Here is an 18848-nt window from a genome sequence, read left to right on the forward strand (position 1 = left end):
CTTTTCCTGTTGTTTACTCTTGACATATGCATTTTCTTGTTGCCTTATTTTCTTGTGTTTTATTTTCACTCTGGATTTGTTCTTTTTATCCCTGGCCCCTAAGTTTAACTTGACAGTCATTAAAAATAACTTTACAATGAATGTCAAATTCTCCACAGAAAAATGTCAAGATACTAGAACAGCTGTGAATTTTCATAGTGCATAAGAGTCAGAGAAAGAGGTTTTGTTGAAGATGGCAGACAACTCACTCAACAGGGAGCAGGCAATGATGGTATAAGATTCTTCACTTTCTTATTACACAGTTATTCATTATAGCTAAAGAGTCTTACTCAATTAATTAAATATAAGAAGAGAAATCAAATCAAAAGCCTTGAAAGAAGCAATAAATCCCTTAGCAAAGGATGGGTGAACTATGCTTATTCTGGAAAAGATGCAGTCTTATGTCAAAGTCAAAAGCAGTGGTTGGATCAATCAAAATTCTTGGCCACTGTGATGATCAATTTTATGTATCTACTTGACTGGACCATAGGATGCCCAGAAATTTACTCAAACATTTATTATTAATATGAGTTTGTCTGTGAGGGTGTTTCTAGGTGAGATTAACCTTAGAATCTGTAGACTTAAGTAAAGCAGATTGCCCTCTCTATTGCAGATTCTTTTGAGGCTTCCTCTAATCAGTTGAGGACCAATAGAACAAAAAAGCTGAGTAAGAGGTAAAACTCTTCCTGCCTGACAGCTTGAGCTGCAGGTCGATCTTTTCCTGTCTTCAGACCTGAACTAAAAAATCAGCTCTTAGGGTGTATGCCCAGTAGTGGGATGCTGAATCTAGAAAAATGGTACTGATGAACTTATTTGCAGGACAGGAAGAGGGATGCAGACATAGAGAACAGACTTTGGACACAGCTAGACAAGGGGTCGGGGCTGAATTGAGAGAGTAGCAGTGAAACATATACATTACCATATGTAAAATAGCTAGCTAGTGGGAAGTTGCTGTATAACACAGGGAGCTCAACACAGTACTATGTGACAATCTAGATGGATGGGATGGGGTGGGGAGTGGGGAGGAGGTTCAAGAGAGAGGGGACATGTGTATATTTATGGCTGATTCAGAAGCCGACACAGAATTGTAAAGCAATTATCCCCCAATTAAAAAAAAAAACCAAGCTTGCCAGCTTTTGGACTGGAATTTACACCATCGGTTCTCCTGGGTCTCCAGTTTGCCAGCCTTAGATATGGGGACTCCTCGGCCTCCAGAATCCTGAATAAGCCAACTCCTTAAACTAAATGTCTTGACAGATTAATAGATAATTGGTTGTGCTTCTTGGAGAACCCTAACACAGCCACATTAGACAAATCTGTTTTTCAGATACTGAGGGTTCTGTCATTATTGTATTCAATCAACTTTTCTTACTCATAAAATAGAAAGTTTTCACATTTAAGCTAATTTTTCCTTTTAAAACCTGAACGTTCTTATTTTTTTATCAACTACTGTTTTAGCAAAAGTCTTTTAAAAAGATGAGGGAAATAAATAGCTCTGTCCCTGAATATGTGATACTGAGTTAAAGTATATTTATGTTGGTCTGACACATTAGGGTAAACAATGGGTCTCTCTGGAAAAAAAAAATGGTTTGTCAATAGTAGAGTTGAGTAAGTCCTAGTTATCGGCACAAAAAGGGAGGAACAAAAGATAGGGAATGATAGTTACAAAGGGAAAGGGAGCGATGAAAGGAAGGAAGGAAGGAAGAACCTAATCATATTCCTGAAAGAGTAGCTTAAAACTATATATGTTATTAAAATAAAATACTTTTAAAAATGAAATTATTGTATTAAGTGTTGTCTAAGGGCCAGATACTGAGTTATAATCTCATTGAATTCTCTGAACAGTAGTAATGAACACTTATGGGACATTTATTTTTCTACATGGTTTCTGTATATTAACTTAAATAATTCAATATGGTTATTATCCTTTATGGCAGATGAGGAAACTGAGGCTTTAGAGAGATTTAAGTTAGCTGGCCTTGTTCACAAAAGTTAAGTGGTCAAGTTGGGATTTAAACATGGGAGGCTTGGCTCCAACATTGGTTCTCTTAACACACAGCACAACACAGCCACTTTCTTTGAGAAAAGTATCAGGAAAAAAAGACATTTGAGAAATCATGGAGAAATTGTATAAAGTGAACTAAGAGTATAGGGTTAAAAAGCCAGGCTTTGGCATCCAAGTCTTATAATTGCATCACCTTAGGAAAGTCACCACCTCCCTGATTCTTGGTTTATTGTCTATAAAAATGAAATAAAAGCTACCTTGCAAATTTGTAGCAAGAAAAACAGATGATTAAGGAAAACCTTGATAGCAGCTCAATAAATGATAGTCATTATTATCATTACTACTCTTTTGAAGTTTTGCAGACAGGTCAAAGACTCCAGTCATACAACTTCCCTGTTTTATTTGTTTTTAACCTAACAGTCCTAATTAATGAAGAAAATAAAATGTTGATAAAGGAAAATTGAAACAAAAGAATTGATAGTAATGAGGGCTATCAGGTGCATTTTTATATCAACATAGGCAGAAGAGGGGGAAAAAACGTTTTCCATTTTACAGGAAAACAGAATTATCTACTTATTCTGAAAAAAAAAAAAGAATAAATATAAAAATTAGAAAAGGGACTTTGTACTAGCTAGCAGATAATTGGAGATTGGTTCCTTTAGTTGATTAATGTATTCCAATAATCTATTCAAGTACTTGATTAATTGTGATATGGTTCTGGAGAAGTTAGTTAGCTGGGTTAGCCAAAAGTGTATAGCTAGTTGGTAACTCAGTGAAGACTAAAAACACTGCTATATGTAAAATACATAACCAACAAAGACCTACTATATAGCACATGGAACTCCACTCAACATCATGTGGCAGCCTGGATGGGAGGGGAGTTTGGAGGAGACTAGATACATGTATACGTATGGCTGATTCCCCTCGTTGTTCACCTAAAACTATCACAACATTGTTAATTGGCTATACCTCAATACAAAATAAAAAGTTAAAAAATAAAATATGTAAGATTCATTAACATATGACAATCCCTTCAAATACCTTTATAAATCTATTGAGTGTTATGAAGAGTTCTGCTCTGGGAGAGTATTCCACTGTCAACTGAAAAATAAAAATAAAAACAAGAAACACACAACCTAAAAGTTGCAAGCTATGATATATTTGGTGACCTTATTGAGGACTATTGCCTGGGAGGGCAACCTCTCAGACAGTTCCTTGGAATTGTTCCAAAGAGTGAAAGTGAACGTGAAGTCGCTCAGTCCTGTCTGACTCTTTGTGTTCCCATCGACTATAGTCTACCAGGCTCCTCTACCCATGGGATTTTCCAGGCAAGAATACTGGAGTGGGTTGCCATTTCCTTCTCCAGGGGATCTTCCTGACCCAGGGGTCTAACCCATATCTCCCACATTGCAGGCAGATGCTTTACTGTCTGAGCCACCAGGGAAGCCTAAGAGGTAAGAGAGGAGTCTCCGTTTATGAGTTTTTGCTGTGGAGGGGAAAAAGTAGTAGAACATCAAAAGATTACTGTTAATCACAAACAACAAACAAAAGCACACATCTCAAGTTAAGGATTCTAGTGCTTTTCTACCCACAGGAAGATGCAAGAGTCTGTAGTCATTGAAATTATTTCTTTATTATGCATCTTAATTATCTAGAGCCAGTATCCTGTTTTTCTCCATCCTAAATTCCCCTCAGGGCACACCAATAGGCAGACTCCCATGACTGATGGGGTGCAATATTGTTTACTAAAATGGCAGGCAACATTTTTTTGTCATACAACAATAAAAATAAGTGGTGCTAATTTACAAGGTTTAAAAGAAATAAGGAAGGGTTAATTTCCACACCATAAAAGCAAACCAGAAGGGAGTAAATAAAATTTGCTTCAAACTTCTGTTCTTGCTTTTAAATATATGTTACTTTTTTTTTTCTTTTCCCCCTCCTGATAATAAGATCAATAGAAGAGAACAAGAGTTAATAGCTAAAAGGAGATACTTGCTGCTGATATAGCTGGTTGGAGCCCTATTATTTTCTCTCAGTTCCTTTGACTTTTCATTGTCTTCTCTGTCTTATCCACATTGATGCAGTTATACCTTGGACATTGTATGAAAAGACAGTGTTTGATGCTGCTTAAGAATAGATGCTTCAGAAAATCTTCAGTTAAATTGATCTCACTGCTGCTCTGGGAATTTCTGTATTGTTCTCTTAGGGTATCTTTATTGCTAAGAATAGCCTTTTAAGGTCATAATTGTGCCTATTATGATATATCTCATATGTTTGTTGATGATTAATGGGACAGGCAATTAGTACCTTAATGAAATACTGCTTTTCCAATATTTAGAACAAACTACTGATTCTTATTATGATCTTTATCCTAATATTAAATCTAGGAATGGCTAAATGTCAGAATCTTTCCATTAAAGACTTCAACTGAAGCACTGCATCTCTGTTAAACTGTAATCAGTGAGTTGGCACAATGACACTCATGTTGCTAGAGTATAGCCACATAGGAACTCAAAATATACATTAATTAAGAAGGAAGGAAGGGAGGGAGGAAGGGCAATCCTGCTTTTGCCATCCATCTTATAAGAGAAGGGTGAGTTATTTTTAGATTCAGATTTAGATTCCAAAGGTACTCAATCATGATGTTTGGATTCCTGATTGCTGAGGAGTCATAGAGGAGGTACCTAGGTCACTGAAAGGAAGGGAAGGAAGGTAGAGTCCTATTGACAAAATAGGAAACATGTCAATGGACAGAAGAGAATATCCTGAAAGATGATGTTTAGAGAAGGGGGAAGGTGTCAGCACAGGGGAGAGGGGGTGAACAGGGAGTAGGGAAGATAGAGAACTATACAAGTACTTTATAAACACAGGCTCTTTTAATTTTTCAAAAGAACCCCATGGAGGCAATATAATTTGCACATCATAGATAAGAAAAATAAAATTTAGAAATATTAGACAATTTGTCTCGGACTACAGAGTTTCTTGGGCTTCCCTGGTGGCTCAGACTGTATAGAATCTGCTCCAATGCAGGAGACCCACGTTAGATCCTTGGATCTTCCTGATCCCCTGGAGAAGGGCATGGCAACCCAATCCAGTATTCTTGCCTGGAAAATCCCAAGGACAGGGGAGCATGGCAGCTTACAATCCACGGGGTCACAAAGAGCTGGACATGGCTTAGGGACTAAACTACCACCACCACAGTTTCTTAGTAGAAAAGCTGTTAAATAGAACCCAGACTTTGCCCCAAAGTGCATACTCTTTCTACCACACCACCCTGGGCAGGTTTGGAGCTTGGGAAAACTCACATCTCAGGCTGTTAATTTTGGTTCCCTAGAGGTAAGACCATCCTCAGCAGATGTGTACAAGGCTGGATACCTGACAGCTGGTTATTTTCAATGCATTCTCACATCAAGCCCTTTCTCCTTCCTGGTGTTCTGAACTCCAGAGATCATTTCCAAATAATCTTTCTGGGTCATAAATACAGCTTTTACAAAGTGATCCTATTCCCTTCCCTGTAATTTTTGTCCTCAAACCTCCCAGGTAACCTGGAAGGCATAGAGTCTTTTAACTTTTAGTACTTTATAAAGTTTTCTACTCTAGCACACATGTGTTCTTCAGTTATTCAACAACTGCTTTATGATAATCATGATGAAAGGCCTGGTTCAAAATTCAATTGATACAATTAGAATTACTTTATATTCTTACACTATTACATGCTAAACAATTTTGCCTACTTCTTCAAACCTTATTCCACTTTCCATAAGCTGTGGTACAACTTAACCATTTGTTACTTCACAATTTCTAGTTATCAGCACAAAGGGAAGCTCCTCCTTGAGGGCAAAAAACATTGTCTGTTATTTTGTTTTTAATATCCTACTCACCTGTGGTTGTATACCATCTTTCTTTTTTTAATAAGGCTTGTATTTTTGTTTCTTGATTTTTTCTTTATCTTTTCAATAAAAGTTTTTTCTTTTTTTGATCAATTTGCCTTGCTTTTTATTTTTCCATTTTATTAATTTCTATTTTTATTTTCAATGAATTAACATAATTTTTTGCAATTTCTTCTAAGTTTCGTGGTTTGTATGTTGTTTTGCAATAAATACATTGAAGATTGTATAGCTTTTTTATACTCTCCTGATTTTATGTAGGATTTTTGCTTTCTTCTGTTTCTAAAGAGTTTGTAGTTTCCCATTTGTGCTTCCCTTTAATCTAGGTTTAACACATTCTTAAATTTTTTTTTTACATTCTTAAATTTTTAATTGTGCTCTATCAATCAAGGGGAAATGTGCTATTTATAATTTCTGCCACTTAAAATGTGTCCATCTAGAAAAAACAGTGTTGACAATGAATTGACCAGCAAGGACCTATTGTATAGCACGTGAAACTCTGCTCATTGTTACATGGCAGCTTGAATAGGAGAGGAGATTGGGGGAGAATGGATACATGTACATGTATGTCTCTTTGTTGTTCACCTGAAATTATCACAACAATGTTAACTGGCTATGCTATGCTATGCTAAGTCACTTCAGTCGTCTCCGACTCTGTGCGACCCCATAGATGGCCGCACACCAGGCTCCCCCGTCCCTGGGATTCTCCAGGCAAGAACCCTGCAGTGGGTTGCCATTTCCTTCTCCAGCGCATGAAAGTGAAAAGAGAAAGTGAAGTCGCTCGTTGTGTCCGACTCAGTGACCCCATGGACTACAGCCCACCAGGCTCCTCCATCCATGGGATTTTCCAGGCAAGTGTACTGGAGTGGGGTGCCATTGCCTTCTCCGAACTGGCTATACACCAATGCAAAATAAAAAGCTTAAAAAAATAAATGAAAAAGAAAAAAGAAAAGGGTGGATCTTTATTTGTGATCTAGTTAAGTTTTGAGAATATTCTGTTTGTACTAAAAAAAAACCAAACACCTATTCTCCATTTGGGGGGTGCAAAGATGTGTGTGGTTATATTACATATATCATTTAAAATGATTTTTAATGGTATAGATGCATCTGCAAGAGATACCAGTTTCTCCCCACCTACAGTTCAAATAATGCCAGGTCTCATTGCCATTTCAAAAACCTTTGACAGGAAGAAGAGAGACTTGTTTCTACATTTCCACAAATGTACAGTCACAGGGAGGATGCGGGGAGGCTGTCAAAATCTGATAAGAAAACTAAACAATAAATAATAAGACCTAAAAACGAGTGTAAATAGTATTGATCCCACCACAAAATGGTTTGGTGACCTTGGACAAGTCACTCCTCAAGGTTTCTATTTCCTTATCTCTCAATGGGAATGGTCATACCTGTGCTCCCAACTTGACGAGCTTTGTCAGAGGAAGCCAAGAGGTAAGAAATGTGAACATAAAGTAATAAATAAAAAATATTAGCAGAGGTTGCTAATATTTAGATACAAGATAAAAGATAACAAAATGTAAAACGGCCAACACAGACTCCAAGGTGCTCATTTTCTATTGGTTCCCTTCCCTGGACCCAACACCTTCAGGTTCCTTTGAGGACACCTCCCTCCTGCTTGGAGAAACCCCCGCCCAACTGTGTGAGTCTCTCTGTCCGTTGCAAAGGCAGGCAGCTTGGAACCTACTGGAAGCGAGTTGTGGAGGGAGCAGAAACCTGCCCGCAGCTAAAATTCGCGCTTCAGCACAATGAGGCCGAGCAAGTACGGCATCTTCCTTAGGCTGTGGGGGTTGACTGGCAGCTGTTGCCCAAAGACTTATCAATCAAAGGACGCTTTCGCTCCGGACTCCCCGAGGTCTTGGGCATAGCGTCAGCTACGGAGATATTTGGGCTGGAAGCTTCAAGGGCCTCTGCGATCTCATCCAGCAATCGCGGCATTCTGTCTAAGCACTATGTCCTCGGTAGAAAAGGGATCCATGGTGTTCTGCATGAGGGTTTTCAGGGAAGATGCTCCTCACGGTCCCGCGCCTCCTGGGGAAGATAATTGAGCGCCGAGAGCAAGAGCGCTGGGTTCGGTGGTTCCGGAGCCGCGGCAGCCTGTGCGGTGTGTGTAGGCACCGGGCCTCCTCCAAGCCCTCTCTCCCGAAATTGCCTTCCTGCCGCAGTCCGGGCCCAAATTAATTCTCTTCCCTGGGCACGATCCTTCCGTTTCCCCGATGGCATCCAGCCTTTCAACCATTAACCTCCCAGCTACGGGGAGGAGGGGAGGTGCAGGATGGACGGAGTGAAGGGTGGGAGGCATTTTGCACGTTCAGAAGCACCAAAATTAACTGCCAAAGCTAAAAGGGTTTGCTTTCTTCCGTTTCTGACAGACGAATGCAGTGGGATGCCTGCTGGGCCGACTGCCGCCCCGGCCCGGAGCCCTGGGTCCACTTCGCAGCCTGCTGCTGAGTTTCAGACCGCAGTACTCAGCATCCGCCCGGCTTTGACCCCTTGCCGAAGTCTGCAGATCGATAGATGCTGGGCGTAGGTTTTCCCCTAGGTTAAAGCCCCAAAGCTCCCACCTTCGCCTTCTATTTATTTGCCCGCTCCCACCACTACCATCGAAGTACGTGCCCCTCTGGTAGTGTTGGCGCTGCCACCCGAACGAAGGAAAGGGCGCCTCCCCATCCCCTCCTCCCCATCCCCGCCGCGACTCGGGGTTTTACTGCGGCAGCCGGAGGTGACAGCGACGCCTGAGCCTCCTCCGTTGCTCTCAGAGCCCCGGCTTCCCCAGCCCCCGGAAAGCGCCTCCTTCTGAGAGGCTGGTCCCTGGAGAAGTGCTAACGTGCTGCAGGAAACCAAATTTAAAAATGTAGAAGTCGCTGGGCTGCATTCCTCGGAGGACGAGCCTGATCGCCCAGGACCGAGTGTGGCAGCGTGTGGGAAGTTGGGACCATAGAGCAAGGGGGGAGGGGAGTGGTGCAGCCGGCATTCTCTTCTGAAAGGAGTCATTGGGAGCAGTGACCGGTTGGACACAAGTTTGCCTGGGAGTGTTTTCCTTTCGTCAATAATTAATCGCCGGCATCAGGCTGACAGAATTGGAGTTTTAGCAATAGTGCAGAGGGCGGGGCCGAACACCTAAGTCCAGGAGCTTTGAGGTGCCCAGCGCAGTAGGAAGCTCGCAGCAGTTGGGGAGGAGCCAAAGCACTGGTGCTCACCTAAGCCGCAGGAGATATACCCAACCCAACCGGGAGGTAAGCATCTTCCAAATACATGCTTGAACGGTAACGTAGCTTTTAAAGGATATAATTCCTGTCTTTAGAAGGAAAAATAATACCGATCCATAAAGCAATGTACCAGCTTATTATTTAACTGCACTAAAAATTTTAAGAATTGAATGGGTTTTTCCATTTGCCTTTAACTATGTTAGAAACTAAGATGTTTCAGTCAACAGAAGCCAAACTTTACTACTGAAACTTTCCCAGCCAAAAGAAGAGAAAATTACTTTGTTAATTACTTTTGTTTTTTATCTTTGTATAATGCAGTAACACTATTCAGAGAAATGTCATTGGTTGTTGCTTGATTTCATTCTTAAATATTTTGTTTATCTTGTTTCATGTTTTTATACAATACTTTTTGCCCATAAGCTACTTGAGGCAATAATACACACAAGTCAATTGCCCCCAAAGTAAAGAATTTCCAACAAGGGATACATTTTAACATTTTATCATGATTATTAAGCTGTATTGCTGTTTGTTTTAGTTGACAAGTCTTGTCCGGCTCTTTTGCAAACCCTTGGACTGTAGCCCACCAGGCTCCTCTGTCCATGGGATTTCCCAGGCAAGAATGCTGGAGTAGATTGCCATTTCCGTCTCCAATTAAGCAGTATGTATTTTCTTTAAGATGATTAAGTGACCACTTATAAGTAACTAGACTTCTAAACCCAAGGAGAAAAGTACATATAGATAACTTTGACAAGGGAATGAGGATATGGCATAATGGATAGAGAAGAATTTAGATATGAGCAGAGATTCTAGATCTGTGTCAACTAAAATGACATTCAACTGACTGGCAATTAACATATGAACCCAGCCCTTGATCAAATAAAGAATTTGAAGAATTATTAACTTTAAATTTTAGCCCTAAAACTACAAATAAATGCACCAAGAAATTTGGGGCAATTGTTTTCCTGTATAACTTTGTGGTCTGGTAGTTCTTTTGAATTAAATAAATGTTAAGAAATGCATGATTATTTTTGCTTGTGAGTTTTGTAGATTAGTGTGTAAAATCAATGAGGTTTTAATAACTTAATTTTCACTTCTGAATTATTCCTATACTTTTTAAAAGACATCTTTTATTGTTATTTTAATTGGTTTTTATTGGAGGATAGTGCTTTACAATGTTGTGTTAGTTTCTGTTGTAGAGCAAAGTGAATCAGCTATAACTCCTCTTTTTTGGATTTCCTTCCCATGTAGGTCACCACAGAGCACTGAGTAGAGTTCCCTGTGCTACCTGTGTTATCTGTTTTATAAGTTGTTGTTTAGTTGCTCAGTTGTGTCTGATTCTTTGCTATCCCATATACTGCAACTCACCAGGCTCCTCTGTCCATGGGATTTCCGAGGCGAGAAGTAGTGTGTATATGTCAATCCCAATCTCTCGATTCATCCAATCCCTCTCTTCCACCCCTGGAATCCATAAGTCCATAAAACAGGCATCATTTTGATGATTGTTTCAATGGCTGTTGATGGTTTTACACATAGATTACTAGAGCAACAGCAAATGTGTGAAATGTACTATTACTCTCATTACCCAAAGATTTCTATACAACTATTTGATAACAACAAATTAGCAATGATTTGCCAACCAAATTCATGGGCATTCTAGAAATGTAGTGGATATGAAGTTGAAAGTCAACCAATCCTCAACTTCAGTTAGCTTTCTTAGACCTCTGTTTGTAAATTTGCAAATATGTAAAAACTGTCCTTTGTAATTCTATATCTACTGGGCTTTTATGTCAGCATAAACTATTTTACTACCAAGTATACAAGATGGAAAATCTTCATTAAAAATTATCCAAATGGGACTCAACTTCCAATATGGTGGTATGAGGAACTCTGTGAACCTACCCTCTCAAGCAAAACAACAATAACTTTAAAATTACTGTTGAAAATTGTACATAAACAACTATTTGGTCTCTAGAAATTGTCCTGAGGAAATAAAACAAATGAAGAAAACTTTGTTAAAGACAATCTATTAAGTTTCAGTAAGAACAGCAAGAGCTTGGATTCTGAGCTACAACCCACTTCCTTCACCAACTCCACCTGGACATGATGGTGCTCCACTCTGAGGGGGAGTGCAGCCAAGAACACTGGGCTCACTTTCAACCTAGATCACAGTTGAGGGCTATGTTATGTCCCAAGAAAATAGGCCACCAGCATCTCATCCACCACCAGGGTTGCAGAAGCTCTATTTTAGTCAAGAGCAAGTGAACGGTCTGAGGCTCTCTTCTTCCAGCCATCCCCTGTTCTTAAGGCAAAAGAGAAAAAACTCAACAACTAAAAAAGAACTAACCCATTTTATAATGGGCAAGGGACTTCAGGTATTTCTCTAAAGAAGATGGGTAAACAGCCAATCTACACATGAAGAGGTGCTTACCATCATTAGCCATTAGGGAAATAAATATCAAAAACACATGATACCACTTTATACCAACCAAAAAGACTCTAATCAAAAAGAAAGATAGTAACGGTTGTTGGAGAGAGAGTGGAGAATTAGAACCAGCATTGCTGGTTTTTTATTGCTGGTGGGAATGTAAAATGAGTGAGTTGCTGTGGAAGATAGGTTGTGAATTCCTCAAAAAACTGAAATTTACCATTATGGCCCAGCCATTTAACTCATATAATTTCACTCCTAAGTATTATCCAAGAGAATTGAAAATCTAGGTCCATGTAAGAACTTGTGCACTGATGTTCACTGCAGCATTACTTATAATATGCAAAAAGAGACCTCAACTCAAGTATCCATTGACTGGTGAATGGATAGATAAAATGTGATATGGAATGGAATAATGGAATATTATTCAGCAATGAAAAGGAAAAAATATGTGCCACAGCATGGATGAACATCTAAGACTATACTAAGTGAAAGACCATATATTGTATAATTCCATCTATATAATATGTCCACAACAGGCAAACCTATAGACAGAAAGAAGATTTTGTGTGTGTGTGGTTAAGTATGACTGAAGTGGGGGGGCAGGGGTGAAGTTGAGCAGGAATGGGGAGTTACTGCTAAAGGGTACAAGGTGTCTTTATGGGCTAACAAAAATGGTCTAAAAGCGATTAGTAATGGTTGCATAACTATTAGTATACTAAACATCACTGAATTGTGTGCTTTGGGTGAATTGTATGGTGTTTGAATTATCTCTCTTTACTGAGCTGTTTTTAATAAATTATACAAGATATTAAAAGAATATATAGGTTCAGAATTTGGAGTTCATGAATCTTCATGTACCACTAGACCAATAGTTTACATGAAGCTCTTTCCTAAGGGCCACATTGAAATAGATGAAATAATTGAGTGATACACGTAATACAAATGTGATTTTCAGCCTTGGAGAAGGAAATGGCAACTCACTCCAGTGTTCTTGCCTGGAGAATCCCAGGGACGGGGGAGCCTGGTGGGCTGCCGTCTATGGGGTCACACAGAGTCGGACACGACTGAAGTGACTTAGCAGCAGCAGCAGCAACACACCTGCCCAAGCTTTTCTCTGTTTTGAAATGTCAAATGTCTTTAATGCAGTCCTATAGAGAACTGGTTTGCAATACCCTAACTTTTTTAACTCATGCACTCATTAGATTAATACAAGTTCAGTGAGGCCAGTCATTCCTCCCGTTTCTAGATAAGTCTAGTCCTTTATCAGTTCTTCAGGCCAGTTGTTGAGAGAAGCCACAGTAGGTTAGAGAAGGAGGGGACCTGAATCTCAGCCAAAAGTGTACTTGTCTGACACTTAGACAACCCCAGTTTCACTTGCACTAGAATGGCTCGGAAGTAGAAGTCTTAAGAAGAAAGGAAGAGCTGGAGCAGCCACGATAGTACTCAGAGCACACTGACATGTCACCGCTGGGAAGCATCTCTAGTGGTTTTAACAATCTCAAATATAGAGGATTCCAAATAATTAATATTCTCCTCTACTCAACTTCTATATTTTGAGTTTCTATAAACTACCTGATCCTCTACTAAAAACCATGGAATTGGAGATAATGTTTTGTTAAAAAATGGGAAGATAAAATTAGTCAGTCTGAGTTTCAGAGGGGTAGTCACTAACACCTGAACTTGTTGCCAGGAACAGGTATGAGCACACTGAGCCAAAGCATACCCTTAGCTTTAGGGATTCAAGCAAATCCACCTGCATCAGGAAACCTCAGGATTTTCCATTCTCACCAGGTCAAGCTTATCCTTCCATATATATGTTTAGAAGAGCGTACCATGCTGATGAAAATGGGTTCCATGCAATTTTTGACCATTGAGGGTTTTATAGAGATTGTATTGTCATGTTTTGTCAGATTTCTGTAAAATAGTTTAAATGTCCAACCAATTGTCTATAAATTAAATCCATGTAGGAAAAATCTGATTGTAGTTATTATTTATTAATATTGCTTTGATCAGGATTAATGCTTCTTTTATTCAACATATTTATGGTGCATCTACTCTGTACCAGGACAATTCTAGGCCCTGGATGAGTAATAAAACAGACAAAATTCCTACCCTTAAGGAACTTAACATTCCAGAGGGGCTGTCATATAAATATGTAATTTTTAAGTGAATTATACAGTGCATGAGTAGGAGATAAGGGCTCTGGAAAAAAATTAAACAGGGAAGGGAACAAGTTACAATTTTAAACTGTGGCATCAGGCTAGGAAGTACAGTTATGTAATTCGATAATATAAAGATCATGTATGGGATGGGCCATGAGGATTACCTGCTCCAAGTTAATTATTTCCCCCAGGAGCTTCATTTCCCCTTCCCGTCAGCATTGTTTTATTACCTTGAATTTACTGCTGTTTCACCAAAGAAAATATTACATTAGCCCTAACATTCCAAGCAAGAACAAGGAAGACAGAACTTCTTGCCTTTTTTAAAGAACTACAACCCAAATAAAACACCGCCTTATGACAACAAAAATTATTGTTAAGGAAAATCATTAGCCTGGTATTTCAGTTTCTTCTGGCTTTTCTCTCTTGCTGTGCCCTGGATTCTTGTAGTCTGCAAGAGGATTGTGTGGTCAATGATTGAGAACCACTTTCCCAAAGTTAACACCTTTTGAAAGAGTGAAGAGAGTACGGGAGAGTTTGAGTGGAAAAAAATGTCCAGGCCTCTCTGGAAAGGTGAAAGGAGAATAGATCTTTCAGAACTACAGAACATAGGAACCCCACCGATCAACCGGAGAAAAGGGAAAAAGCAACCTGTTTTCCCAGGCCAACCCACAGTCTCTCCTCAGGATTAAAGATACCTGAGATATCTGATATCTGATACTTAAAAGATACCTGAGAACACACTGTTCTAGTAAAATATAATGGGTGTGGCAGCTCGCCTGAAATAGGACTTTAAGAAAATGGCTTAAAAGGGATCAGGGACTTGATTATTTTTTAAGTCAAAAGGGAACATTTATTTTAGGCTTCGACCAGAAGTGTTTAAGAGTCAGGTTAGAAATAAAAACCTCCCGTTGTAATAGAGTCGTTATGGAGCATTCAAATTCTCATTTATTTAGTAAATATATTTTAATTGAGCAGCCACCATATGTCAAGTACTGGGGGAACAACACAGGCCTTGCTTCAAAGACCTTTCTTTCGGGTTACCTCATATGCCCTTTGTCACAGAGTAGTCAGAGCACACAATGATGAGGACAAGAACTTTTTGACCTGCTTGTCCTGACACTCGCTTCTAGTTTAGATTAGAGCCTCTTTCCATGCCCCAGAGGACCCTCCACTTCCCTGTCATAGCACCTATCACAGTGTATGGGATGCCTGTGTAACTGTCTCTCCTCCTCGCTAAAAAGTGGTCTGAAGAGAGTACGTCAGTGTTATTCACAGTTTATATATCCCTGCTGCTACTGCTGCTGCTGCTAAGTCGCTTTAGTCGTGTCCGACTCTGTGCGACCCCGTAGATGGCAGCCCACCAGGCTCTGCCGGCCCTGGAATTCTTCAGGCAAGAACACTGGAGTGGGTTGCCATTGCCTTCTCCAATGCATGAAAGTAAAACGTGAAAGTGAAGTCGCTCAGTCGTGTCCGACTCTTAGTGACCCCATGGACTGCAGCCTACCAGGCTCCTCCATCCATGGATTTTCCAGGTAAGAGTACTGGAGTGGGGTGCCATTGCCTTCTCCTTATATACCCCTAGTACATGCTTACTGAATATTTGACTAGATGGACGGATGGATGGATGATTTGCCAGGTTGTAACCAGACGTCTCTGCCAAGAGAGGCAGTCTGGAAGAACAGTAGTTAAGAGTGTGTTCTCAACGTTAACTGTGAGACTTTGGGTCACTATTTAAGTTTCTCAATGCCTCAGTTTCCTCATTTGTAAAATGGATATAGAAATAGTGCCTCTGGTGTAGTGTTGTTTAAGTGGACTAAGGTAATACATATAAAATTCTGACACATAAGTTGCTCAATAAATATCCACTATCATTATCAGTACAGAATGGTGGTTTCCTTGGTGACCATTTGCTATCCAAATATCACATCCCTGCCCTTTTGGCTCCATTATAAAATCAAAGGATGTCCATTAGGGCTAAAGTTATCACTTTGGGCTCAAGATCTCTGAAAAGATTAAAAGGAGAATTTGGAAATGAATATAAGTAGAAATTGAATAAGAAAATTAAAAAAGGAAAAGTGCTCAAGATGGCATGTCCAAAGCAATTTTTCTGAGGCAATAATACCTCTGCTTCTCTCACATCCACCAGCCAACATGCCAGTTCATCTCTGTTCTAGAACATACTTGTGCCTCATAAGATGTCATGCCCGATAATTTACTGATGCAGAAGAAGAAAGAAAAGTGGGAAAAAATTTTATTTGAAGTCAAGCCTTATCTAAACCTGAGTGTTATATAATCTTTTTTGTTTCTTTTGGAAGTTTAATAATCCTTTTTGTGTGAGATCTGTAATCAGGATAATCCTAGTACTTCTTCAAATACTGTGCTTATTACCTTCTAAATAAGGTGAAATGCCAACTTGTAACTATCTGTGGAAACCTAGTAATTTTAACATTTCCCTCTACTGCTGTTAAAGAGAATTCTTTTCGCCTCTTCCCCAATCATAGGGGAATCTCTCTCTCTTTTTTTTTTAATCTTTTCCTAAAAGCAAACTGATTCTCCTTTATTAACTCATCCATTGAAGAGTAATTTTTAATTAAAGCTAGCTTAGAGTCATTTTATGGATAGAAAAAAATTAGAGTAAGAATTTGTAACAAACCCTGATACTTCAATTACCAACTCTTTTTAGGCTGCAGATATTTTACTCCACAAGGGAGAGCTTGGTCATTAAATTTTTAATAGGATATCTTATTGCAAAACTTTAAACAAAGGAAAAATCAATCAGGTTGGCCTAGTTCTGATCTTGATGGGCAGGAAAATCATGTTATAATTCAGGACAAAAAGAGTGGTTCTACAGGTTTCCTCCATTTAGGAAACCCTGATGCAAATGTAAAATAGATGATATGGTACCCCGCTCCATGACCTACAGGGTGAATTCTTTCTCCCAGACTCTTGAGAGTCACCATTTTACCCAGTTACATCACTTGTGCTTTATGAGTTCAAAAGAGTCACCTACAAGGACTCTCTTAGGAGAAACTATAAAATGCATGTAGAAAATAAGAGGAACAAATAATATTCTGATAAAAGTTACCATCTTTGAGCCATTATTAAAACCAGGCTCCATTAAGTATCCTTTACCAATGTTATATAATCTTTACAACAACACAGAAATAACTAATCATCTCTGTGTTACCAACACTTAACTGATGTTTATAGAGGTTAATCAATATCCTGAATATCACATGACAGCAAACTCCAGTTTGCCAATTTCAAAATCCATATTCTCTTATTATGGAAAAAAATTAATGAAGCAAATCATTCTCCAATGGGATATTGAATTCTATTACGGAAATAGCACCTTAGATTTGATGAAAGCTTAATAATATCTTCTTCAACCCTTCCTCCTGATTGTTAGCAACCCCCAGAAGGTATTATCCAGATCTGTGAACAGTTCCCTAATGGAATTCTCATTACTTCAGTCAGCTAACCCTTTCCCCTTTAGATTACTCTTACTGTTTAAAGTTTTTCTTGAGTTTTTTGTTTTTGTCTGTGGCCATGTCACACAGCTTATGGTATCTTAGTTCCCCAATCAGGGATTGAACCCAGGCCGCCACAGTGAAAGGGCTGAGTCCCAACCACTGAACCACCAGGGAATTCCCTAGTTTTTCCTGAGATTAACCTCTGAAAACAATAAAACAATTCCAAACCTTTCCCTCCATCATAGCTTATAACACCATTTAAAATCTCTTAGATCTTTTAAGACTTCCATGATACATTCCTTCCCCCCAAATCTTCTTGCAACCTTTCCTGTTGGAAGCCTTCCAGATTTTCTCCATCTGGCTTCCTGAGGACATGGTCAGCTTCCTGGAGTGACTGTTTTCATCAGATGGAAGAAGGATGCTAACCAAAGCCAAGAGCTGTGGCCCCCTTTTCTTATCTGTGGCACAACACTTCTATAAATATAAAGAATATTGGTGCTATGGTCCAAATGTTTCCCCCTCAAAATTCATATGTCAAATCCTGACCCCCATAGGAGATGGTATTAGGAGGTGGGTCCTTTGAGAGGTGCTTTAGTTGTGAGAATGGGATCTTCATGATGACATTAGTGTTCTTCAGGCTCTGGAGTGATCCCTTGTCCCTTTGACCAGCCAGAAGGTAGTAACTAGGAATAGAAAGAGGACTTGGCCAGAACACAACCACACTGGTGCCTTGATCTTAGACTTCCTAGTCTCCAGAACCATGAGAAATGAATTTCTGTTATTTATAACAGTCTATGGTATTTTGTTATAATAAACCAAACAGACTAAGACAACTGGATCACTTCTTTGTAAACCATTTCATGACACTATTGGTTCATAATGAACTTGAAGTCAAATAAAATTCCTTAGCCTTTTTTATTTTAATTGATTGTTGGCCACATTTTCCCCTATGTTATCCTTGGACAATTAACTTTTTTAACTGAAGAACAAGACTTCGTATTTTTCTCAGAGTTTTACCCTTGGTCATTCTTGGGATTCTGTAATCAACTAAATCTTTTATAACTCCATCCCATAACTCTGGTTCATCTGCAAATTTGACCACCTATACTTTCTCTGGGCTGGATGAAGCACAAGCTGGAATCAAGATTACATGGAGAAATATCAATAACTTCTGCAGAGATGCAGATGACACCACCCTTATGGCAGAAAGCAAAGAACTAAAGAGCCTCTTGATGAAAGTGAAAGAGGAGAGTGAAAAAGTTGGCTTAAAGCTCAACATTCAGAAAACTAAGGTCATGACATCTGGTCCCATCACTTCATGGCAAATAGATGGAGAAACAGTGGCAGACTTTATTTTTCTGGGCTCCAAAATCACTGCAGATGGTGATTGCAGCCATGAAATTAAAAGACGCTTACTCCTTGGAAGAAAAGCTATGACCAACCTAGACAGCATATTAAAAAGCAGAGACATTACTTTGCCAGCAAAGGTCCGTCTGGTCAAGGCTATGGTTTTTCCAGTAGTCATGTATGGAGGTGAGAGTTGGACTAAAAAGAAAGCTGAGTGCCAAAGAATTGATGCTTTTGAACTGTGGTGTTGGAGAAGACTCTTGAGAGTCCCTTGGACAGCAAGGAG

General features: G+C 39.3%; 2 protein-coding genes across 2 annotated transcripts in view; both read left to right on the forward strand.

Moving 5' to 3' along the window:
• The window catches only part of LOC102270243 (uncharacterized), a 32640-nt gene extending 24917 nt beyond the window's left edge, over positions 1-7723 (forward strand). Inside the window, exon 4 of the mRNA XM_070360960.1 lies at positions 7535-7723. Within this exon, the coding sequence (XP_070217061.1) occupies positions 7535-7723 (189 nt within the window). The remainder of the gene's footprint in view (positions 1-7534) is intronic.
• The window catches only part of SPTSSB (serine palmitoyltransferase small subunit B), a 30461-nt gene continuing 19074 nt past the window's right edge, over positions 7462-18848 (forward strand). The window contains exons 1-2 of the mRNA XM_005888127.2: positions 7462-7705; positions 8316-9179. The gene's annotated coding sequence lies outside the window, so the exon portion shown is untranslated. The remainder of the gene's footprint in view (positions 7706-8315; positions 9180-18848) is intronic.

Source organism: Bos mutus, chromosome 1 (genome assembly GCF_027580195.1).
Source record: "Bos mutus isolate GX-2022 chromosome 1, NWIPB_WYAK_1.1, whole genome shotgun sequence".
Classification (NCBI taxonomy): domain Eukaryota; kingdom Metazoa; phylum Chordata; class Mammalia; order Artiodactyla; family Bovidae; genus Bos; species Bos mutus.